The sequence below is a fragment of the Rana temporaria genome, chromosome 3 (assembly GCF_905171775.1).
Source record: "Rana temporaria chromosome 3, aRanTem1.1, whole genome shotgun sequence".
NCBI classification, from domain to species: domain Eukaryota; kingdom Metazoa; phylum Chordata; class Amphibia; order Anura; family Ranidae; genus Rana; species Rana temporaria.
In genome coordinates, this window is record NC_053491.1 from 127,733,055 (window position 1) to 127,759,901 (window position 26,847).

General features: G+C 41.4%; 1 protein-coding gene across 2 annotated transcripts in view; it reads left to right on the forward strand.

Annotated features, from left to right (window-relative positions):
• PRPF18 (pre-mRNA processing factor 18) overlaps positions 1-26,847 on the forward strand; it is a 74,607-nt gene that overhangs the window by 39,010 nt on the left and 8,750 nt on the right. For both annotated transcript variants that reach the window (XM_040343413.1, XM_040343414.1), the window contains 5 exons: positions 1,443-1,556; positions 7,423-7,569; positions 17,949-18,017; positions 19,830-19,970; positions 25,038-25,109. In XM_040343413.1, coding sequence (XP_040199347.1) covers positions 1,443-1,556; positions 7,423-7,569; positions 17,949-18,017; positions 19,830-19,970; positions 25,038-25,109 — 543 coding nt within the window. The remainder of the gene's footprint in view (positions 1-1,442; positions 1,557-7,422; positions 7,570-17,948; positions 18,018-19,829; positions 19,971-25,037; positions 25,110-26,847) is intronic.

Genomic DNA, 26,847 nt, shown 5'->3' on the forward strand with positions numbered 1-26,847 from the left:
CTGCAATACTTATACTTTCCATAGTGTTGTGTTCTGCTTTTACAGGGAACGCATGTTAGAGAACCAGTAAGTGTCCAAATAAAAAAATTCCAACAGGAGTTTTATAAAGCACTAAAAGAAGTTGAAAAGTATGATCGCTCATCAAAACTTACTGTTGAAGAAGCCATCCTTGTTTATCCAGAGATCGTTAGTGATGTGGCCAGAATAGTTACTGCAATGCCACCCACCCAAGTCGGTGTCAAAAGATTATTTTCAGCCCTAAAAATAATAAAGTCTGACTTAAGAGCCTCTATGAAAGAGGATCTGGCAGAGGCAATTCTCTTCCTTAGAACTCTACATTGAATTGATTTGCATTTGCTAAGCCTATAACTACATTTCAAGATTAATATAAACCATTTCTAGGTTTTGCAGATTTTGTTTTTGGTTCATTATAGATAAGCTTTGTTTTTGTTCTAAAACAACCAAATAATGTGGTTTGTATTTTTGAACTGGTAAAGATCCTGTTCCTGATGTTTATGCCTGCTGCTACTATCCAGCCACTTGATTGTTTTCATTGTGTTTGTCTTTTGCTTAAACTGTGCAATACAGTAGACTGATGGCTTCCCAGCCAGTAGTCCTGTGGTAGGTTGCGTTTCTTTCCCTCAAGGAATGTATAAAATACATTTGCATATTAATACAGAGGAGTCGGAGTCGGGGAGTCGGAGTCGGAAGTACATAAAACTGAGGAGTCGGAACATTTATCTACCGACTCCACAGCCCTGATTATTATACACGATTTCTATAGCGCCAACAGTTTACGCAGCACTTTACAAAGTGACAAAGTGCCAGAACAAGCTTTGTGGTAAAGTCAGATCCTTGTGACCGTGTGAAATGAAATTGAAGAGGGCCTTTTCTGATTAATAAAGATAATACAAGTGTGTCAGGACATTTTCTTTAAAAAAATGTATCATGGAGTACAAGCTTACTCACTGTATAGATGTAGTTTTTCTGGAAATACAGGATACAGCTACAGTTGAAGTGATCCTCCCCCCAAATGTTTAGAAATAAAGACACTGAAATTGTGAATCCTTTTGAAAACCATAATCGGTTCTCAGATTTGTATTTGATCTTTTAGGCACTTCAATCTGTAAAATAGAGACTTTATGCAATAAATAATAGTGTGATAATACACTACCACTAATCAGATTTATTTTTCACCATTATTGCCTACTGACTTTTTTAAATGTTTTGCTATTTGTAACTGCTCATCCTTATGAGCAACTCACCATCTGTATTGTGATCAGTTTTATCTCAGGCTGGTGAACCCATGTCTTTAAGAATTTTAAACAGTATATTGCATTTACAGGGATAAAAGTCCATGCCATGTGTTCTTGTCTTTTGTGTCTAGTTGTTGTCATGATTTTATAAGTGAAGCTCACTTGTAATATCTCTTCCCATTCTAGGTGATACGTAGACTGCGTGAAAGAGGTGAACCAATTCGACTTTATGGGGAAACTGATTATGATAGCTTCCAGCGCTTGAGGAAAATAGAGATTCTTGCTCCAGAAGTGAACAAGGTACTTTTTTTTTTTTTTTTTTAAACAGGGTAATCGCATTCATATCTAATGTTTCAGACCAGTACTTCCAGTTTTATTGAGTTATTTTTAATTATTACTGAACAATTATATGAACTAAGGATGTATTGATTTGATGCACTTTTATTGATTTGCACAGCATACTTTGTTATACATTATTTAGATATATTTTTTAGTGCATTCATGTGTTGATTTTTAAAGTGGTTGTAAACATCCAGATGTGAATAATAAACAAAGCATATGCCTCTATAGTGTGTACTTGTCTCAACCCAGAGCACTTAAAGAGGAGTTCTGCCCCCCTGCCAAAAAAATGACATTCAGCAGCTACAAATACTGTAGCTGCTGACTTTTAATTTTGGGACACTTACCTGTTCATCGATCCCACAATGTCAGCACCCCAGCCGATTTTGCGATCGGCTATAGGGTGCTGCAACCGCCACCATTCGAGGTTAGGGAAATCGGCAGCAAAGCCTTTCGGGTTCACAGCCGGTTCCCTAATTCACATGCGCGGAGCGCGCTGCTCTTTCGAACTGGCCTGGCAGTGGAAAAAGGAGGAGGGGGACGGAGGTCGTTGCGGCGCAGGTCCCTGAAGTGAGTGATGGGTAGTTGTCAATAACGGGTACCCACTCCCCCCGTAAGGTGCCAAATGTGGCACCTGAGGAGGTGGGGGGGGGGGGGCGACGACAAATAAGCCTGTGAGTGATGGTCTCGGCTCTGTTTCTGTGTGAAGTTGGGGGTGGTCTCTTCTGTCCAATCAACTCTCAGAGCTGTCCTTGCTAAGCTCTGCAGAGTGACTTCAACTCTCCGCCCACTTTCTGACCAAGCTCAGACTAGATTTATAAATTCTGGACTAGATGAATGGATGTAGCAAAGAAAAGACTGCATGTAAACAGTTATGACCTATGTGGGAGGATTTGTTTCATCCGTGTATTACCTGAAGCGAGTCACTTCACTGGGTATATACAGAGAGATCCCCTGCTGATTTTGCATGTTTGCCCACTGAAAAATAATGGTCTATACATTTTAAAGGCAGGTTTATTTTAACAGTGAGACAGAACAACAAAAATATCCAGTAAAATGCATTTCAAAAAAGTTACAAATTGATTTACAATTTAATGTTTGAATAAAATATTTGACCCCTTTGCAAAACATGAGTTAGTACTTTGTGGCAAAACCCTTGTTGGCAATCAGAGGTCAGACGTTTCTTCTAGTTGGCCACCGGATTTGCACACCTCTCAAGATGGATTGCGTCCCACTCCTTTTTGCAGATCCTCTCCAAGGATCGAGGCTGACGTTTGGTAACTTGAACCTTCAGCTCCCTCCACATGTTTTCTATGGGATTAAGGTCTGGAGATTGGCTAGGCCACCTTAATGCACTTCTTCTTGAGCCACTCCTTTGTTACCTTGGCCATGTGGTTTGGGTCATTGTCATGCTGGATTACCCATCAATGAACCATTTTTAATGCCCTGGCTGAGGGAAGGAGGTTCTCACCCAAGATTTGACGGTACCTGGCCCTGTCCATCGTCCCTTTTTGATGCAGTGAAGTTGTCCTGTCTCCTTAGCACAAAATACCCCTAAAGCATAATGTTTCCACCGCCATGTTTGATGGTGTTCTTGGGGTCATATGCAGCCTTCCTCCTCCCCCTCCAAACACAGTGAGTTGAGTTGATGCCAAAGAGCTTGATTTTGGTCTCATCTGACCACAACACTTTCACCCAGTACTCCTCTGAATCATTCAGATGTTCATTAGAAAACTTCATACGGACCTCTACATGTACTTTCTTGAGCAGGGGGACCTTGTGGGCACTGTAGGATTTCAGTCCTTCACGGCGTAGTGTGTTACCAATTGTTTTCTTGGTGACTATGGTCCCAGCTGCCTTGAGATCATTGACAAGATTCTCCCGTGTAGTTCTGGGCTGATTCCTCACCGTTTTCATGATCATTGAAACTCAAAGAGGTGAGATCTTGCATGGAGCCCCAAACCGAGGGAGATTGACAGTTATTTTGCGTTTCTTCTATTTGTAAATAATCGCACCAACTGTTGTCACCCTCTCACCCAGTTGTATGGCGATGGTCTTGTAGCCCATTCCAGCCTTGTGTAGATTTACAATCTTGTCCCTGACATCCTTGGACAGCTCTTGGTGGAGAGAATGGAATCTGATTAATTGCTTCTGTGAACAGGTGTCTTTGATACAGGTAACAAGCTGAGATTAGGAGCACTCCCTTTAAGAGGGTGCTCCTAATCTCAGCTTGTTACCTGTATAGATGACACCTGGGAGCCAGAAAACTTGCTGATTGATAGGGGATCAAATACTTATTTCGCTCATTAAAATGCAAATCCATTTATAACTTGTTTTAAATGCATTTTTTCTGGATATTGCTGTTCTGTTTCTCTCTAAAAATAAACCTACCATTAAAATTATAGACTGATCATTTCTTTGTCAATGGGAAAATGTACAAAATCAGCAGGGGATCAAATACTTTTTTTCTCACTGTATTACGGGTTTACAACCACTTTAATGGACTCTTGATTTTATGCATTATGGTCTGAATTATTCATTTTTAACTATTTAATATATTTTTTTTAATATTCAGTAATTTGTACAGCAGCTGTGATTAAGGTTATTTTAGGGAGAGCTCAGACATTTTTGTACAGTAAAACCTTGGATTGCAAGTATGATTTGATCCAGAAACCATGCTTGTAATCCAAAGCACTTTTATATCAAAGAGAGTTTCCCCATAAGAAATAATGGAAACTCAAATGATTAGTTTCACAACCATTTATTCATAAGTCTGTCAGTTTATAGTCCATATAAAAAGATTATAGCAATGCGATAAGTTGTGTAACCATAAAATGTCCATCCACAAATGGAAGCCTCCACAAGGGGATTAGAAGCAAAATCCAGCAGGAGCTACAGAATATAAAAGAGGAGAGGCGCCTTTGTAGCAATAAGTTGCTAAATGTTGTACCTTCATTAAATGTAACCATATTCATAGGCCTGTGCCCAGGCACACCCTAATCATACTGTACAGCACAGATTTCCCCTACTGCCCTGCTCCTCTTCCCCTACAGTGCTTCCGGCTTCCCTTCTCTCTCACCGGAACACATAGGGGGATGTTCTAGGATGAGTAGGGAAGGGGGTCTGTAAATATGTGATTTACTGGCCCCTTCCCTTTGAGTGAACACAGTGAGTGATCAGTGAGTGAGTGAGAAACTTATATAGCGCAGCACATGCGAACTAAATCGCCTCTGTAGCATGTGTTTAAGCTTTGGGGTGCACACCCTAATCCAATAGGCTGCGCACACCTATGACCATATTGCTACACTTGGAGGCGCCTCTCTTCTATTTTATACTCTGTTGTGACATGACGCTACTCTTCTATCAAGACATGGCTTGTATATCAAGTAAAATTTTATTAAAATTTTGCTCGTCTTGAAAATGCTCTCAAACAAAGTTACTCTCAAACCAAGGTTTTACTGTATTTTGCTTTTTAGGAGGACTAAAACTTTTCGGAAATTAGATCTTTAACGTCACGACGATTGCTAAATTAATGAGAGCAAGACTGAGACGTAAAATAAGGATGTCCAATCAAAATTCCCATGTTCTCGCTATTCACCAAATTGTCCATTCATTTTTAGAAACATGTTTGCATTTTAAGTTAACTGTAGATGAGAAAAATGCATTTTTTACGTCGTTTGCGTTCGGCTTTTTCCGGCGTATAGTTACCCCTGGGTCTATGAGGCGCAGCCAATGTTAAGTATGGCCGTCGTTCCCGCGTCGAATTTTGAAATTTTACGGCGTTTGCGTATGTCGATTCACAAAAGCGCTGGACGCAAGTTACGCTCACGCCGAAACCAATGCAATGGGAGCAATGCACGCCGGGAAAATTTGCGGACGGCGCATGCGCGGGGACGCGCCTGATTTAAATACTACACTCCCCCTAGCCGCGGAATTTGAATTCCGCCGGGGGATTTAAGATACGCAGCCGCAAGTTTTGAGGTAAGTGCTTTGTGAATTGGCATTTGCTTTAAAAAATTGCGGCGGCGGATCTTAAATCACATCTAAAGATCCGCTAACATGTGTGAATCTGGCCCAATGACTTTAATCGGATGTCCCGATCAGCCAGCATATACCATTTTAAAGCCCTAGAAAGTAATGGAGTTGTTGGAACAACATCTGAAAAAGTAGCCAGGAATGTTATCCCCTATATTTTCATAATACAGGTTTCATTTAAAGTTTAATTTTATTTAAAAATGTAAACCCTCTTTGATCAAAGTATAATATTAAAAGGGGGCATAGAAAGTGTGATTTGTCGTGCGTTTTGCCAGCGATGCGCACTGCTTTGCCTGTAATGGAACTGTTTAAATTGCCAAGATTCATGTCGCAGCGACTTTTAAAAAGGATTCTGTACTACCTTTTCCCAATTTCATTGCGACTTGTGTAGACTTTTCTTAAAGTCGCAATCGGCAATGAAATCTGAGGTGTGAATCGGTGCATATGGTTTGTCTCGCTATATAAATAGATGCTTCTTGTCAGTCTGTGTGACAGGACCATAGACATGCTTGGCACAGCATTTGTCCCAAGCATTAAAAATGTTCTGCTAATATACTGCAGTATTTTGTAATCCAGGAGGGCATATATCTGCTTATAAAAATCAATTTACAGCACCCAGTTTTGGCGGGGCATATCAGAATCATTAGTTGGAGGCAACTACTAACCTCAACTGAGGTAAATGTTTTCCATGAACAAATATATATATATATATATATATATATATATATATATATATATATATATATATATATATATATATATATATATATATATATATATATATATATATATATATATATATATATATATATTAAGCAATTATAGTATATATGCATGGTGTATTACTTCAGGTTTTAGTGTGTAGCGCCCCCTTACTTTCAGTATGGGCACTACGCTAAAGTTAGTGGGGAATGGGAGAGTTACCTTGCTCCCATTCACTATTTGTCTAAATTTTGGGACTTCTGTCATCCCAGAAATGTCCACTAGGTCAGTCTGTGGTCCAGGGATGCAATGTCATCCCTGACCAGCAGTTGGCGCCAGAGGGGTTCTGGCAGAGTAAGTTTCTCCAGCAGCCAATCAGAGGAGCTTTTCCCTCGCGGGGCGTGCTGGAGAGGAGTATATCTGTGACAGGTGTCATGTGTTCTAAAATCTTTGCAGGGTCCTCGTTCCAGGTGCTGCATCCACATTCAGGGTGCGCGCACCAATGGACCCCGCCGGCGTGGCCCACCTGGCCATAATTGCAGACTACTTGGAACCTCATCCGGAGGTACAAGGGGACCCCAGTGACTGGCTGGGTTCCCGGTTCTATTGAAAGGATCCCAGGCTGGGTGCCGTTTGATTGGGGAGTAGGATTGAGGGGGACCCGGAGGCAGGTCGTCCAACAGAGCCTGAACAAACCAACTGGGGATCCGGTGACCACAGTCACTTTTTCGTCAGTGACTATGATGAGCAGTCTCCCTATTAAACAAAAGTTGTGAGAAGGGGTATGTCTGACCTCAGCCTGACAGGTTTGTTACTAATAAATGCCCTAACTTTTGTGGTGGGAATTGCTATAGTTATGTGGAAGCACCTCTGAGTGTCTGCGATTTATACACACTGACAGTTTGGCTAATCTCTTCTACATGTGTGCTGTAAACGCCAGAGGGTGCTGTTTTCTCACTTTTTACTATCCGTTTTCTCAGTCTGACAATTCACTGTATTTAGCACCTTGGCATTCAGCACTAAATTCATTTAAATGTTTATTTCTGAGCAATGCCTTAAATGTTTCTCTTGTATTGATCTTGTCTACTAGGGCTTACGAAATGACTTGAAGGCTGCTCTGGATAAGATTGACCAGCAGTATCTTCATGAGATTGTAGCTGGTCAAGAACAGACAGAAGAAGATACACAGAATGACCTGAAAGTCCATGAGGAAAATACTACAATTGAGGAGCTGGAGGTGTGTACTATACTCTGCATTGCAATCAACACATGTACATTATGCTAATGTCAGATCTCCTAAGATTTGATCCATTCCCTACTTTAAAATAATGAACACAGACAGCCATGATGCTTATTCCTCTTAAGAAAAACTGCTGTTGGGCTTTGGTATGTCTACCAACCAAGCACAAAGAGCATTGGTGGTCAGTAATGCATGATAGTTAACTGTGTTTAGAGCTACTAAAGACTGAATTACCTTTGTTAAAAATGCAATATTTTTTTCTATGACTACTTAAAACCCCCACTGCATCTCATTTGCACTGACTCTGCTTAAATACTAGTGATTTTGTCTACTCTTGTCTTTGCAATAGTTCGCTAGTAAATGGTTGCTCCATTCTAGTTGCTGTAGGTTCCTTTAAAGTGGTTCTAAAAGCAGAAAGGTGTGTTTTTTTTTTTTTATTGTATGCATTAAAGTGGTCGTAAACTCTGATTCGCCACTTTTACCTACAGGTAAGCCTATAATAAGGCTTACCTGTAGGTACTGTGATAATCTCCTAAACTTTAGCAATATTTAGGATATTTTAAGAGTTCATGCTGTTGGTGACGTCACCAGCACATGCTCTCTGAAGGTCGAGCATACAGTGCCGAACCTTCAAAGCCAGTGCTGTAAACAGTGGCTTCCGCGTCATCGCGCTCCCAGTCACTCATGTAGAAGGGGGCCGCAAACACGGAAGGAAGACTGGGGGAAAATGAAAGCCCACTCAGCAGTGACAGTGCATCGCTGAAGGGCTTCGTTCTAAGGTAAGTTTGTGATGCAGCTGCAGTTAACTACCAATTGAGGTAAAAAAAAAACTGTGTGCAGCTTCCCCCCCAACCCCCCCATATACTTACCTCAACCCTATGTCAATCAGTGTTGTGCATGAGAGCAGCATAGTTGCTTTCTCTCTCTCCTCATTGGCTTAAAGACAGCCGCAGGAGCCATTGGTGCTGGTGTCAATCACAGCCAGTGAGAAGGGGCTATGAGGTGGGGTTGAGCCGCACTGTGGGTGTCAATGGGCACACAGAGCTCGGCTTGGGAGGGGGAGCCTGTATGAGCTGGGGGAGGAGCCAGAAGAGCTGGCAGGGGACCCGAGAAGACTTTTGGTGGTTATACTGGGATGATGATCAGGCATTCTCCCGGTATTTTTAGAGTCGGCCGTCAGGTTTCTTGTAAAATGAATCCTAGCAGCTATCTAGCTGCTGTACTGCTTTAACAAGCAGCGGCTGATCAGGAGCTCTAACAAAGCTGGGATGGGCTTTGAGCAGCTCTCCACTATAGTAACAGTGCAGAGGAAGGATTTGCAGGCTCATCAGTCACATGTCTATTGTGGTCACAAGGATATTTACATTCCTTGTGACCGCAATAAAAATAATCAATTTTTTTCCCCAAATCAACAGTGTAAAAATAAAAAGAATAAATTAATAATAAAAAAAAATTAAAGTGCCCCCGTCCTGTGTTTTATGTGCAAAGACATAAACACGCACACAAACAGCGATCGTCCCACACATGAGGCATCACGGCGAACGCCAGTCGTGGGCAGTAAATCTAGTGCCAGACCTCCTCTTTAAATCTAGAATGGTAACCTGTAAAAGCTTTTAAAGCGTTGCCTATGGATTGTAAAATTTATGGCGTTTAACGCCATTGCACGGGCATGCACAATTTTAAATCACGACCTGTTTGGTATCTGTTCACTTGGGCATACCATTATCTTTTATATTTTACAAAAAAAATTGTGTTGCTGTATTTGCTGGCGTATAAGGACTACCTTTTACACTTATAAAAACTGGCCAAAAAGCAGGGGTCGTCTTGTACTCCGGGTCAGCTGCTTGGATGCCTGCTGGATGTGCTATAATACTGTATGTAGAGTATATGCCGCTTAGCCAATCCCGGTGAGCGATGTATTCAAATGAATACAGAGCTTGCTCAGATTGGGGTAACAACCTCTGCCAATCCGAGCAGGCTACATACATACATACATACATACATACATACATACAGTAGCTTGCTCGGATTAGCTTTGAGAGTCAGAGAGGCGTGGGCTGATGATGTTGCAGCCTCTGCCAATCCAAGCAGGCTTTGTATTCATTATTAGAATACATTGCTCGCCGTGATTGGCTCCAGCTGCAGCAAGAATGAAGAAGAATATGGCTCCACAAGAAAGAAATATGAAGCATCGAAATGGGGGTCGTCTAATACAGCGAGTACAAAGAAAAAAATCTTAATCTGTAAAATTAGGGGGTCATCTTATATGCACGGTCGCCTTATACACTGGCAAATACGGTATGTATTGTGGTTTTTGCATTAAAATTCATAAACATTTCCCCAAAAATTGCATTTGAAAATCCACTGCACAAACACCATGTAAAATAAAAAATTGTAAAACCCACCAATTTTATTCTCTAGGGCCTCTGCTTTAAAATAATATATAATGTTTGTGTAAAAGGGGAAAGGGAAAGAGGAAAATTTGCGCTTAGTAAAAGATATGTGAAATAAAGTGAAAAATATATTAATAGTCTCTGAGGGTAATATTAATAATCCCTGAGGGATCCTGCAGCTAGACACTAAAACCTTGATAACAAGTAAAAAAAACAGTGTAGCGCTGGAAATTGAATCAAAATGAATAAAACAATAAACGTAAAAAAAATGAAAAATACGTGACATTCAAAAACCTTCAACCATTCAAAACAATGAAGTGAAAATCTTAGGATATATGCAATTGAAAATATTAGAGATGCAGGAGAAATCTTGCGCTCTGCATCAGAAGACTCCTAATTCAAGGCCTGCTATATACAGTTCTATAAATTGTAATCCAAAAACGAACTCCCTCTGCCTTCTTCCAGAGGCAAGCCAAAATCTTTGGGTTTCTGTTCAAATACAGATGCCCGACATTATTCAAGACCATTTTTCCAACCTGCCAGGATGCAAAATCTTTGAACTTTTAACCAGATAAAAGCCCAGTCCTTGATGGACAAAACCGTACACTACTATAGAGCCCTCACCCCAGATCATTATCCCCCACTTTCTAGCAGCATGATGAGTTCCCACATCTCTTTAAATTTTAAAATCAACTATTCTAAGTCCTTTGTGCCTAACCTCATACCTCCTTCAGATGTGCTTGCCACTTGTGCCCTTTGCCTAGAAACGTAAAGCTCACATGTACAACTACTATCCAACTACCAGTTAACCGATTTAGACCTACAGTATATTCACTAAAAAAACACAAGCTGGACCTCCAATTTTACCTGGACCTAAGCAGTTGGGACAGATCGGCATTCTCCTGGTCTTCGACTACCCCCCCTAAACTCTCTTTTGAGATCCAGGCAGTGTTGCCCATTTAGCTAGCCGCGTGCTAGATCAGCTGTTTTACGACTGCCATCACCATGTTATCCTTTATTAATTACAGAGCACTCTTCCATACTAGAGACTGTTGATTAACCTTTTATATCAACTGATAAACTCTTTGGGACTTTTACGCTCCCCACTCAACTCGCCACAACCCTCTTACTATTTAACCTCTCCGCTATTACTTTACTACTCTTTCCTTCTTTAATATCTTTAAATTTTAAATAACATTTTTTTTTCTTTTGTAAAATTAAAAAAAAATACTCAAAGAATGGACAAATTAGAAGCCAGGTATGTTGGCCCATGAGCTACTTTTAGGGAGCCAGGGAACATATTTTTATATTTGCAACAAAATGTTTAGAAAGTTAGGTACTGGTGGTATTTTTTAGGCATATTGGCTACCTGTCTCATGAAATTTATTCAGTGCTGTTTTACTGATATTTTTCATGTAACCGTTTACAGGTAAACTAGGTACACCATACCAAGACTGGTATAGGGCCTTTTGTACATTGAGTACCTTTACAGGGTTGATGTGGCTGTGATGCTTTCCTTGGGTGACAATTGCTATTCACTATATCTCTTGTTTTAGCTGAAACAGATGTTCAATTTTTATGAGGACTTACCCATTCCAAGAACCATTACATCAGTAAATGTCCATATTCCTCTCTTCTCTTGCACAAAGCATTAGTATTTTGATTCAAGATAGTCTCTGGAGTGCTTTATGGATGACTACACGGAGATGAAATAAGACCCTGCTGGGGAAACTGACTGCCAACAATGATATTAGGACACATTATCTTAACTTTGTTTCTCACCCAATTTTTGGAACAGAATATGAAGATTTCTCTTCATAAATATACTTTGCTGTTCACAGCTGTGTTACCATTATGGATGTTGAATGACTTATGTACTGGGGAGTTGTAGCTGAGGAGTGTTTCTCTGATGTATTCTAAAGACTGAATAAGTTGATCTAAAGATGTGTTGTAGATTTCCTTGAATACATAAGAAGAAGCATATTCCAAGAGTCTCTATGAAGTTGTAAATAGTAAAAGTAGAAATTAAATGGGCTATATTGTGCCAGTGGTCTCCTAAAGAAGAAATTATTAGGAAGAAATTATTAGGTGGATTCAGAAAGAGTTAGGCCGGCCTATCTACAGATACGCGGCGTAAGCATAAATATGCCGGCGCATTTTTGTTCCGTACCCACAGACCAAGATACACCTGAAAATAGGCTTCCTCCGACCGACGCAACTTTTCTACGCCGGCCTAACTTGCATGCGCACAAGGCAGCGAGCAAACGACGACATCACTGCGCATGCTCCGTTGAAGATAGGCCGGGCGTAATCCACTGCACCAGGCTCAGGGCATCATTTGCATAAGTTCACACCCACTAACACTTACATCGGCTTACGCCTACATATTTAGGTTCGGCCGGCGCAAATTGGAGAGCAAGTGCTTTGTGAATCATCTATTTTGCTCTCTGACTTATGCCGGCGTAGCGCATATACATTGCGTTACGCCGGCACAAAGATGCGCCCATCTACCTGAATCTAGCTATATGTGTAGAACTTCTGTGGTTGTAAAGGATTTTTTTTTTTTTAGTAACAAACATGTCATACTTACCTGTTTTGTGCAATTGTGAATTGCACAGATCACCCCCGAACCTCTTCTTGGGTCCCCTGCTGGCGCTCCTCCTCTTGGGCTAGTGTCCCTAATAGGAAAGTGCTTCCTATAGGGGGGAGGGGGGCACACCTACGGGCATGCTCCTGAGCCCCACTGCTGCATCCGTTGACACAGACAGCGGGACTCGCCACTGGTTTGACAATAGTGGGAGCCAATAGGTCCTTCTGCCTCAGAAAGCCTGTGAAACCACCGAGAAGCAAGTGAAGAGAAGAGCTGCAGATGTGCACAGCACTGGATTGAATGAAGGGCTCAGGTAAGTATAAGGGAGGGTGAGGGGACAAAATCGATGCCTAAACACTTTATACCTTAATGCAAGCAATGTTTAAAGCGGAAGTAAACGGCGCCAATTTTTTTTAAAACCCTGCAAAGTAAAGGTATAATCTGTTAGTATGCATCGCATAATGGCACATTATGAAACATTGCGCATGGGAGTAGTGGACCGCAGCACAGAGCTCCTGAAGGGAAAGCACGGGTATACCATCCCTTCAGAGCATATGTGCCGGTGACGTCACCAGCTTCTTGAAGTGTGCATGTCTCCTAAACCGTGAAGGTTTAGGAGATATTTATAGTACCTACAGGTAAGCCTTATGATAGGCTTACCTGTAGGTACAAGCCTACAGAATGGGTTTAGAACAATTTTAAGACCTCTTGCACACAGGAGTAAAAAATGCTGCATTTTTTTATTTTTTTTACTGATTTTGAAATTAAATTCTTTGTCTATAGAACCATGTACACAACTGAGTAAAGATCAGTTATACAGCTACAAGGTTCTGGCCAGTGACAGGCCAAAATGGGAGCCACATCCAAAATGGTTACAGACTTGGGAACACAAAGAGAGTGATTTTAAAGGTGCCCAAAAAGGATAACAACTTCTCACAAATAGATAAAACTTAATAATGTTTTATAACTGTTTAAAATAGTAGAAATTTGTCGCATCCAACATACGATTGGTACAACAATGCAACCACTTCTACTCTACATGTTTCACACAGAAGAGCTTCCTCGGAAGACTTAGGCCGGGTACTAACGAGCAAACATGTACGGTGAAACCGGTCCGTCGGACCGTTTTCACCGTACATGCCTGTCAGAGGGCTTCTGTACGATGGTTGTACTAACCATCGTACTAACCATCGTACAGAAGTCCGCGCGTAAACGTTACGCGGGGCGTGTCCGCGTCGTCGCCGCGATGATGACGCGGCGACGTGGGCGGGCCTGCCATTTAAAGGCTTCCACGCATGCGTCAAAGTCATTCGACGCATGCGAGGGACGGCGGGCGCTCGGACATGTACGGTAGGTCTGTACTGACGACCGTACATGTCCGAGCGGGCAGGATTCCAGCGGACGGTTTTAAAACACGTCCAGGAATATTTGTCTGCTGGGAAAAGGCCCGGCGGGCAAATGTTTGCTGGAATTCGGCCCGCTCGCGCCTACACACGACCGAACATGTATGCTGAAACTGGCCCGCGGACCAGTTTCAGCATACATGTTTGGTCGTGTGTACGGGGCCTTAAGAGTCCCGCATGAAGTTGATGCTATAGATTAAAAGATAACCATTTGCAAATATCTAATTATACAAATATTTCATTATAATTATCTTTTTATTATACAAAATATTTTCTTTCATGGATATCAGAATATGGAATTAAAGAAGATGGACCTACTGGATGCTTACAAATCAAAACTTGAATCAAATGAGTACATAAATTCCAATAGATGCCAGGCTTATGAGACATAGTGTGACCATAGGAGAGAGACAAGGGAGATTTTACCTAGAGTATATAAGAAGTTTTTTTTAGAAATAATTCAGGTCATCCAGACAGGGATCAAACTGTCTGTGTATAAGACATTTTACCTTAATCGTAACGGATCAGATTGAAACCAGTTGGTTCCCCTTTTCCCACTGAGAAGGATATTCAGCTGCTGAGAATGCAGGGGGGAAGGAGAGCATAGATGTTAAAGGCTGGACGGAAACCCCATAGAGGACAAAAACAGCGAAGGTCTCTTTAGCTGTAGGGGCCCAATACAATTGCCCTCCGATCAAAGTTCAGCCAAAGAATCCTGAAGGAACAAAGAAAGATATGTGTTCGTTCTATATGGTTTATCTATAGTGCAAGGGTTAAGACAGAACTCCAGTATCACCCAGGTGGAAGAGAGATCAGGCACAAGTCCCCCACTCATACGGTAAAAAATAGCCTGTCTCGGCTGGATAACATCCCTCAAGGGTGACTGGCAGGTCCCTGTTCTCATCCCTCAGAGTGGTCGTAAAGGAGTGCAAGTGGTCAAGTGATCCTTGCCTGTCTTGAATAGACTCCACAGTTTAAAAATAGAGGGAGAGGAAAAACGCAAGCTCTCTCATAGCCTCAGTTAGAGAATGGTGGCTGGACGTCACTTCTTGACATCGCCAGCGGAAAGCAAATGCACCGGCCAAGCATGGTGGAAGTGATGTAGTGGGCCAACGCGCAGTAGTCATACCTGCCATATTGGGAAAATTCTTGCCCTTACTGAACACGGGCAACGTGAGCATGCCGCCCGCGTGTCATAGAGCAGAACAACTAACAGAAAATGACTCGGAGGGGGAGGCATAAAGTCATTTCAGCATCACGTGTCAGTCCTACAATACTAGGACTCAAGCCTACTAGGGCCTACTACTACTCAAGCCTAGTATTCTGATCTTCATGAAAGCAAATTTTTTGTATAATGATAATCGGTTATACAGCGTTGCGTACAGAGCAGTAAAACAAAAATAGAAAATGTTAAATGTGAGTGCGGTAATTTACATGCATGCGTGTGTTTACTCGTCAATATAAACATGTTTACACGAGTATAAATGATTATATTACAACACTGGCAATGAAGAATTTTACTCGCCTATATGCTTATGCACCTTTACTCGCCTATGCCTAATATTACACAGGTTTTTACTCAGACCTTCTGTCAACAAGTTCTAGCATAAGCATCAGTAAATTATGGCACCCGTGTGCAAGGGGCGAAAGCTTAAATGCATCTCAAACTGAGTGACTATAGTTCTAAATGACAACTTTTTTTTAAAAAAAATGTATTTCTCATGGTGGTCTATCCATTTCTTCTCTTCTATTTAACTCTCTTATTTGAAAGTTCTAGTTATAGCCAGGGCTTTTTTCCCTCAGAGAAAAGGTGCAGGAACTCGCCTTTCTTCCCTAGGTCACGCCTGTCTCCGCTCCTACCCACCCCCTAGGACCACCCATTTTCTCCACCCCTTCACACCTAGCACTGCCCCCTTTAGAGAACAGGGAACCAAGTATAATTTGGGGGGGGGGGGGGCTATACAAGTAATTTTGTTAATACAAACGCAACCTAGTAAAATTTTACAAAGTGTTGAAAATATCCAGCATTTACCAAAAGGAAACTCCAGAGACACTTGCAGACGATTTCAACAGCCCCCATATGCCGCAGGAGGGACAGCCCCCATATGCCGCAGGAAGGACAGCCCCCATATTCCGCAAAAGGGACAGCCAGGCAGCCGCCATATCCAAGCAGTGTTAATAGACAGCCTCCATCCAGCAACACTGAATAATTAACTGATCAGGCTAGCACATCGTACAGCAGGTCTTTCTGACAGCTGCGATTGGCACAAAAAAGAAGCAAACGATCCGGTCTGCAAAGAGGCGGAGTGCAAGTGATATCACTCCTGTAAGGAATGCAGCCGGCCCTACAGAAGCTGTTTCACCTTAAGTGGTTGCCAGCTTATACTGCGGCTGGCGACCTAGTAAAGTAAATGAGAAAGAGAAAAAGTTCTCTCTCGCTTCCTTTAGAGGTGGCGTAACCGGTTCCGGTGCGTACCGCCAGGGAAAAAAAGCCCTGGTTGTAGCATAATAAACAAAAAAAAAAGTTCTGTACAGGAATCTGGACATTAAGAAAGATAAACTGTATGTAAAGTGAAAGTATGGCAAAATCACTAACATTAAAGCAGTGCTAAAGTTTAGTAAAAAAAAAAAAAGTACAATGGATATTACTTGCAATCAATGCCACATATTCCTTGTGCTGCTGGCTCCTGCTTTAATCATACTGTGCTGTGGGGGTTAATAGAGCGGAGGGACCTGTCAATAGTGCCAGCTCTTATGAATGAAAAACAATCTATGAACAGAGGCGGCAGACTTTTGATTCATTTTCCTGTCTTCCATTCATAGATTTGAATTAAATCTATAGTGCAAATTCTATATTGAGAATCCAGACAGGGGGGGGGGGGTCCACTCTAATGGATGGAGGAGCAACAGAGACATCTTTGAACAGCAGAATTGTCAGTCTGGGAAGAGGATAGTAATAGATGCACTAGAAAATTACGCCAAACTCCAGCTATCATTTTTTTTTTTTTTTTTTTAACCTTTTTTTTTTTATTATTTAACTTTTTTTTTTTTGCCTTTTTGTGATAAAAGGTTTGCACAAATAAACGTTTGTAGTTTTTTTGAGAAGAGCTGGGATTAGTGAAGTCCAATTTACTTTTTTTTTTTTTGTCCATGTACTATCAGGCGGATTTCTCTTCACCTCCCCTAAGAGACACAGCAGAAAGTTAGAGGTGATCTCTCCAGTTAGGGAATATTCTGTTATTACCAAAACATGTTTACCAGTTGGGAGATTTTACCTCACTTCCTGGTCTCGTGACCACTCAGAAATGCTAGATTTCCTATTACTCTCTGTATCGGAGACAATGGTTAGTAGGATAGAGGGGATACATCTCAACAGTGGGGACAGCAAAAATAGCCAGAAAGAGGTTCTAACTCTTCAACCGTGTATTGCAATTTAAAAATAAATAAAAATAAATGTGGCTTTACGAATAAACAATGTAAAAAAAATGTGGATTCGGGTTTAACGAATACTACCACTGCTGCCAAGAATAAGGCATACTTCATTTTAAGATTAAATGTACTAGCTCCGAGCTTTCCCCCTTTTTGTCCTTGTTTCACTGTTATAAAAAAAAAAGCATTGAAGGTCACAAGGGTATTCTTTATTTTTTTATTTATTTTAACATACCTCTGTAGGCTTTCTGCTCTGAGCGAAAGGTTTAAATCCTTCCAGAAGGCGTCAGGCTTCTCACAGCGAAGAACTGCACATATTTTATACCAACATCTGGAAAGGGGGATTTGAATGACGTCCAGAATAGCTACAACAGGTGTTTGAAATGAATAGTGCTTTAACTCCATTATGCGATGGGAAGCACTCTGTGTATCAGCTGGAACTAATTTTAATATTTAACTCTTTTAGCATGCATCTATGCATTAGTACGGAAAACTCAGATTTACAGTGTAGCATTTTGGTTTAATGCTGTAAAAGTATTAATTGTTGTCTTTGTGATGCAGGCTTTGGGAGAGTGTCTTGGACAAGGAGATGACAACAAAGATATGGATACCATTAATAAAGTCTTAAAGGTAACTATAGCTAGAGGATGTCTGCCTGATCTTGTATGATCTACTTTTTTTTTTTTTTATGGCTTACTCATTAGAGTATAAATCTGAGATGCAATCATTATAGTATGAATGTGATATACAATATTCAGCTATGGCGACTGCTTCTTACCACTCAAATTTGGACAGGTGTGTGTAGGAGAGCCCACACTTTTCAGTTCTAATAAGCTTCTGACTGCAGGACTTCTCATTGGTGTATGCTTTTTGCCAGAACAAATACGTGCCTTCTTTTTCCTGCATCCTTACATTAAGTGGCCGCTGACATGACTGGCTCTTGTTTAGCTTGGCATGTTGGGATGATGTTATTAGGGCCTCAACTGAGCAGGTGTCACTGATGTTTCAAAGTGTAGTCTAATGCTAGTGCAGTACTTATTCTGCTCAATTATAGTCATTCACATATGGTTTCTTTTTATTGCTTGAAAAATGTTTTGGGACTTTAAAACATAATTATATTTTCGTATACGATAATCTTAAAGGGATACTAAAGGTTCGGATTAAAAAAAAAAAAAAGTCATACTTGCCTCCACTGTGCAGTTAGTTTTGCACAGAGTGGCCCCGATCTTCCTCTTTTGTGGTCCCATGGCGGCTCCTCCTTGCAAGAGCTAACCTCCTCTGGGATGCTCTCTCCCGAGGTGGTTACCTTGCGGGCATGCTCCCGTTGTAATACACTCGGCGGCCATAGCCGCCAAGGGTATGACTAGGCCCCCCCCGGAATGCAGCGCCATTGATTTGATTGACGACAGCGGGAGCCAATGGCTGCGATGCTATCAATCATCCAATGAAGAGCCGACGAGCTGGGGGAAAGCAAAGCGTGATCGCGCCCATGGAGATTCAGGGCTCGGGTAAGTAAAACGGGCTCAGTACAAGGTGTTTTTTCACCTATATGCATAGGATGCATTGGGGTGAAAACGCACAAAGGTTTACAACCCCTTTAATCTCTCCCCCTCCCTTCTATTGTCCTAGACTCTTGTACAGGAGTCTTCAAACTTTCTAAGCAAAGGGCCAGTTTACTGTCCTTCGGACTTTAAGGGGGCCAGACTGTGGCCGTTGTGGAATTGAAATTGTCCTGATGTCAGTGGGAGTAAACAATGAATTTTTGATAATTGGATGGAAGGAGTAGTGCCTCATCGTTTGGTGTTAGTTTGAGGAATAGTGCCCCATCTTGGCATCAATGGGGGTAAATGGTGCCCCTTAGCTAATGTCGGTTGCAAGAATTGTGCTCCATTTTGGTGTTGGCAGGAGGAATAGTGTCTTATATCAGTGGGAGGAAAAGGACCCCTAGGCTGGATAAAGGCAAGCAAAGGGCCACATCTGGCTCCCAGACTGCAGTTTGGAGACCACTTCTCTAGTGGAAAAGCTCTCTACTTTCAGGCCTGCAATGAGATAACATTCCCTTGGGATAGCAATACTTTGAAATAATCTAATCCTAACAGACGCCACCCTCCTCTGCTTACCATAGCATGCATAGGGAATATACTTTACTAAACGGAGATAAAATGCTTGTACAATTCTCTGTAAACCCTGCTGATGTTTATTTTATTTACCTTTATTATATCAACATCTTACTTTTAGCATTACCTACTGGTCTCAGATTTTCATGTTTCCTTGAAACTAATTTTCTTAATTCTTCTTTTTTTTTTTTTTTTGCCATATCTTGTGTGTGTGTGTGTGTGTGTTTGTTTGTTTGTTTGTTTGTTTGTTTGCAGTTGAAATATGATTGTATGCTTTCAGTTGACCTCTAGATGGCAATGTGGAGTAAACAAAATCCTTGCTTAGTTTCTACTAGGTGTTTGGGCAAAGGAGTTGAATGCAAGAGATGACTATGTAAAACGCAGCGTGCATGGTAAACTGGCAAGTGCCACACAGAAGCAAACCGAATCATATTTGAAACCGCTTTTTAGAAAATTGCGCAAAAAGGTAAGGAATGTTAATAAAATCTTGGAGTTCCTCTGCCCATTAATGCCCGCTCATGATTTACTCTACTATTTCATGCAAACATTATTATTTATACACTTTTTGTAATGTTGTTCAGTAAATCGCAGAAGGATTTGACAGTTTTGATTGAGATGGTACCATTCTTCTTGATCACTGTTAAATCCCATTTGCTATAAAGTTCCTGCAGGTTACAAAGTGACATGCTTTTCTTGGTAACCCATCTGTCATCAGTCCTAGTAGAATGAGCAGGCTAATCCTTTTCTAGTGTTTTGCTTTTGACTGGAACTTCTAAACTATATATGTAATATGAGATGTCTTGTTATTAAGGGAAAAGCTCTTTAAATCAGAACTATATGCATGTGTGTCCCACAGAGCTCATGCTATAATATGTAAATATACTCTGCATATTTATTTGCACATTATGGCAGACTTGCCTCCCCAAGTGGCCCCCTCCAGCATTCTAATGTCTGCTCTTCTCTTCATTGCTCCATCTCCTGGTCTTATGCTGGGTCCAGAGTTTTCTGCCATTTCATTAGCCACCCAGGGATGGGCACAAGAGTTACTTGATCCCGGCACCAACAGTATGCTGGGATTCTACAATGAGCTGCGGCCTACCTGTTGATCGTTATTTTTTTTTAAAAATCTACTTTTGTTATGTTTTTTTTTTTTTTTTATATTGGTCATGAACCTTTCTGTTCTTCATACCTAATATCATTAAGGTGATTGTAAACCCTCACCTTGTAAAACAACTCATTCAGTTTAAAATAGAAATGAAAGGCAAAACATTTCTGTATAGGTATAAATTTTTTTTTAGATCCTGGTCTTAACTGAATTATTTTTAGATCCTGGGTCTGTTTTTAGATCCTGCTCTCAACCCTCGCCTTTTTAAAACGACATATTCAATTTAAAATAGTAAAGAAAGGCAAAACATTTGTGTATATAGATATAAAAAACAATTAACGTATTTATCGGCGTATACCGCGCACTTTTTTTCCCTTAAAATAAGGGGAAAATTGTGGGTGCGTGATATACGCCGATACCCGCTTCCCGCGCTCAGTTTGAATGCCTGCGCCGACATATACCGAGTGCAGTACACTCGGCTACATTCGGCCAGGCTTGGCTACGCTCGTGCTCACGTATAAACGTCACAGAGCGTGAGCACGAGCGAAGCCGAGCCTGGCCGAATGTAGCCGAGGGTACTGCACTCGGTATACGTCGGCGGAGACGTTCAAACTGAGCGCGGGAAGCGGCGGTTCGACGGGGAGACAGTGCGGGAGAAGCCGGGAGGACACCACTGAAGCCGCAGACGGACAACGGACCCGACGAGGAGGACACCACCGAAGCCGCAGACGCACCCGACGAGGAGGACACCGACGCCGGACCTGACGAGGCCGCCGATCATATATTAATAGAAAAAGCAGAGGGACTGGTAGGAACATCAGGGATTTCAGGCAAAAGAAGCAGTACAAAGAGAACAGGATACTTTCTCATACAAGTACATGGTACAGCAGGCACATATCAGGAATATGAAATGTTGGGTTTACATATCCTTTAAAACTAATTTCAACATCTTGTATGCAAAACTGTTATCAGAATCAAATTATGAGGATTATTGCATCCCTCTCTATGCCATATAATATATTGTACCTTTTTTTAGTGCACTTATTGTCTGCGGTCTTGATGCTTTTCTAGTTAAGCAGAACTCTTGATACTTTGTACAACATTTTGTAGGTTATTATGTTGGGTTTGTAGTTGTCAGTCATTTCTCTGTAATGGATACTATGTCTATTTCTTCCTAATTTCTGTATGCAAGGGGTTGAATTCATAAATAATGAATTAAAAACCTAAAGTTCAGTTTAGAGAAGTCTTTACTGAGGAAGTATGGATCTAGTTCTTGCTGCACACCCCCCCCCCCATCTAAAAATGCTAGTTCAATGGCAGACATGCAGATCCAATTAGTGATTTATGACGCGAGCCTGCCTTCTGCTTGGTTGTTCCAGGTGAATGTGTCAGAAAATGTTGACACCAAAGATTGCTGAGCATTTTCAGAAAGATGTCAGATGGCAGCCCTTGTATTGCTGTTAGTACAAAAGGAAGACCAGCACAGAGTGATAGATGTGTTTAGCTGGTTGTATGCTAACTTGTTATAATACAAATGTTTTAGTACTGACAGCTTTTATCATAATGGAATGACACCGCTTTCCACCTACATTTTCATTCTTGAGCTTCCCCCTGTATCACTTGATGTTTATATTTCAGGTAATCTTCCTCTTTACCACAATCCGATTGAAGTAAAGCTTGAAGATCACAGAAAAGCACAGGGTCATGTGATACTTACTTCAAGCTTTCCCACCTTTTAAGGGTGGTTTACAAGGCACAATTCATTGTGCTGACAGAAGATCAAACGTGGCAGAGATGTTGATAGCAGTGCTATGTAGACCACTTCACCTGTTCAAATATATTTTTCCATAGCATGTATTGTATGTTTCTTTTCTACATGTCAGCTATTCAGATAAATTTATTATTATCATTAGTGTTATTACTAATGTGCAGTATATACACCAGGGTTTCACTTTTTCCATATAGTGTGTGTGTGTGTGTGTGTGGTTATACAGCACCAGAGGGGTTAATCATATCTAAATGATGACTCAAGTTCTATTTGGCTAGGGCTGTTTTCAGTTTTAGGATGTGCAATCCCAAAGCCACAGGAATGATATTCATTAAAAATAACATATGATGCTCAGTGAAAGGGAATGAATCATTTGAAGGTGATTTCCACAGGAAACATGTTTTTGGCAGATAGCAGGTATTTTATTAGGAAACCGTTTTTGTGCAGGTAGAAGCATGTATCCAACGTGTCAGCAGCTTTGCACAGGTTTATACTTAAAACCTATTTGGAGCTGAGACTCAAACAGTGTTAATTGTCAGAACAAGGAGTCAACAAACTCTTAGCCACCGCACACTATACAAGCCCAGCGTGTAATAACAGCCTCAGTCTAACTCCATCCAGGTGAAGCCCCCCCCCCCCAGATATTCACCCCTGCCATGGGGCTTAGAATCCCCCCAACCCCCCCCCCCCCAACCACACCCTTATATTTATTATTTTTATTCTCTTGCGTCCTATTGTGTTTCCAAGATAGGAAGTAAAGGGACACCGATGGCAAAAGAAAAAAAACCTGTTTGTAAAAAAAGAAAAAAAGTAGGGCTGTTACTGATCAAATTTTTTTTTAGCGATTAATCGACTAATTTTGATTAATTAAAATGCACATACAGATCCAACTACTTTTAGCTGATCTCCTTGCAGGCTGATTCCCAGTGCAGCTACCAACAACTGGAAAAATGGATAGCAGGATACAAAAAAACACACAAAGGCAGCGCTCGATGGGAATAGCATTAAAACTTTTATAGTCTTCAAGTAGGTAACAAAATAAATATTGCACTGGAGATAAAATCAATATAGCTACATAAACTGTAAAAATGGTGCGAGTAATACCAAACGGTACCAAAAGCAGTCATAAAAACATGTAGCCAAGTATGATACTGGTATGTGTACAACGATGCCACTGCTGAATCCAGATGAGGAGGGGTTAACATCAGTCCGTTGGCATGTAGATGTCCCGTGAAAGGAACTATCACAACTCCCAGTGGATGGTTGTAGAATCCCAGGTTGATGGAGGGAAGTGTAACAGCCCTTGCGTGTGGCAGATAGTAAGGTCCCGCCGACATGCAGATATGAAGGCACAGCAAAGGAGCCTTTCAGATGGACACGGCAAGCCCCGCCGGTGTCTGTGACATCTTGTAGAAAGAAATGTTTGGACAGCCGCACTCTGGAAAAACCTTCTCGGTTGCCTTTTATTGATAAAAGTTATCAAACACCACACATCACAGCAAAGACAGGGGCATACAGCTGCCGTTTCGCACTACAATCAGTGCTTACTCATAGCTGTCTGTGACATCACCGGATGTCTGACGGAACTCCCTGAAGGCCCGGAAGCCGGCGGAGAGGTGAGTACCGATCAAAAAAATTAAAGATTAATCGATGAATTAATAGTTAATTTCCACAGCCCTAAAAGAAAAAAGCTTTGGCCTTAAATTAATTTTTAAAATATTGATAGTGCGAATTATCGCATCACATTTCAGATTGCCTGGGGTCATCCAAAATGGTCATCACTCAACAGGCTCTTAAACAGAATATGAAGCTTTATTGATGCATAGGGCCAAAAATCATGGACACGTTACACATTTCAGCCTACATGACCTTAATATTGTCGGGATCCTTCCAGAGTCTGGAGCGGCTCTACTATGTCAGCTAACCACAGGCAATAGCTTGCCCTCAGCTGACTCCGGGTCACAGGAGATCAAAAGTAAGTAAACTCCTATGACCAACAAAAGAAGTATGGGCAAAAACATATTTAGCCTTACTTATGTATAAGGCTGGGTTCACATCTTCGTGCGGAGTGCCTCACAGCAGGAATCCAGTGTCTCCCTGTTCACCGTTTTCAGGTCCGATCTTTTCTTTTTTTTGGCTGAATTCAGACCTGAAACGGACCAGAAGACGCACAGGACTACTGGGCAATTCACTCCGCAGCCGCCCCAGAGCTGTGTGAACCGGCTCCATTGAGAGCCAGTCGCAGGCTTCTAAAATGCAAATTTCAAATCGGGAGGGGAGGGGAGAGCCTGCATCGAATTTGCAATAGTGTGAACCCAGCCTAAAGAGGACTATGAGATATAATAATCTCTCCTCACCTCCAACCCATGTGCAAAAATGGTGCTGTAGTGTTTGCTTGATTATCCAAGGAAAAGAACAGTTCAGGATAAAGGGGAAATTGGCATTTACATTCTGTATTACTGTATTATTATTTCTGCTTTACTACATTTTTGTATCCAGTGTAAAAACAAATGGGCAAAAAATAAAGAAAGATGAGCAACCCCGACCACATATGATAGCAGGGTCTTATCTAATAACACATCAGTAAGCTGGAAACCTGGAAGATATTTATTTTTAATTGTATGTAATATAAAATGTCTTTTTTTTTTCTTTTAACACAGAACCTTCCAGCAGATATAAAAGAATCAATGACAGATATAATAAAATACGTGTTACAAAGAGAATATGTAAAGGTAAGTGGTGTGCTTGGATTTTGTCTCACAAATCCATATTTTTATTCACAACAGAAAAGTGAAAACATATCAAATGTTTAAACTGAAGAAATGTAAGTTGTAGACCTAGACTGTGAAATAACTTTTCCCATTTGCTGTTCTTTAGACTGCAGTTACAGTATCTCACAAAAGTGAGTGCACCCCTCATATTTTTGTAAATATTTTGTTCTATCTTTTTATGTGACAACACTGAAGAAATGACACTTTGCTACTGTAAAGTAGTGAGTGTACAGCTTGTATAACAGTGTAAGTTTGCTGTCCCCTCAAAATTAACTCAACACACAGCCATTAAAGGGGTTGTAAAGGGTTTTTTTTTTTTTTTTCTAAATAGGTTCCTTTAAGCTAGTGCATTGTTGGTTCACTAACCTTTTCTTTCAGTTTCCCTTCTAAATGTTTTTTTCTTTGTCTGAATTTCTCACTTCCTATTTGTCCTCAGTAAGCTTTCCACCATCATCCGAGCGGTGGAAAGTCAACCAGAATAGCTTACTGAACAGGAACAGGAAGTGAGAAATTCAGACAAAGAAAACAAAGAAAAAAAAACATTTAGAAGAAAAATCGAAGGAAAAGGTAAGTGAACCAACAATGCACTAGCTTAAAGGAACCTATTTTGAAATATAAAAAAAAAACCTTTACAACCCCTTTAATGTCTAAACTGCTGGAAACAAGTCAGTAGACCCCTAAGTGAAAATGTCCAAATTGGGCCCTTGGTGTCAATATTTTGTGTGGCTACCATTATTTTCCTGCAGTGCCTTAACCCTCTTGGGCATGGAGTTCACAAGAGCTTTACGGGTTGCCACTGGAGTCCTCTTTCTCTTCTCCATGACATCACGGAGCTGGTGGATGTTGGTGACCTTGCTGTCCTCCACCTTCTGTTTTGAGAATGTCCCACAGATGCTCAAAAGGGTTTAGGTCTGGAGACATGCTTGGCCAGTCCATCACCTTTATCCTCAGCTTCTTTAGTGTGTTTGAGGTCGTTCTCATGTTGGAATTCTCTGTTGGCATTCATGGTTCCATCAATGAACTGTAGTTCCCCAGTGACAGTGTTTTATCATTATGGGTCCCCCATCAGATAGTGCCCGGCCTGGACTGCGCATGCGCAATCGGAGATCACGAAAATCTCAGAATGAACATCTGTTCCATCAGCTGTAGTTGGAGCATGCGCAGTTAACACGCCGCTTGCGCTCGATGCTTATCGGATGGGGTATCCATCAAGATAGAACAGCGCTGCCCGTGCTTAAATACAGCAAGGGGCGGATGTTTTTTTCTAAGGGGCGGGTGTATTATGCTTATCCACGCCGCTCGCTGATAGAACAGCGCTGGCCGAGCATTTCAGAAAAGCACCCGCCCATTTGAGGCTGGCCATCATAAATTTCTTGTATTCAGTGAGCGCGGCCTCTTATAATCATATCCGCCCCTTTGATAAAACCATCCGCCCCTTGCTGTATTGAGTGAGCGCTGTTCTATCAGTGAGCGACGTGGATAAGCATAATACACCCGCCCCTTAGAAACATCCGCCCCTTGCTGTATTGAGTGAGCGCTGTTCTATCAGCGGCGTGGATAAGCATAATACACCTGCCCCTTGGAAACATCCACCCCTTGCTGTATTTGAGCGCGGCCAGCGCTGTTCTATCTTGATGGGTCCCCCATCTGATAGAGCGAGCGGCGTGGATAAGCATCGGGAGCAATCGGTGTGTTAACT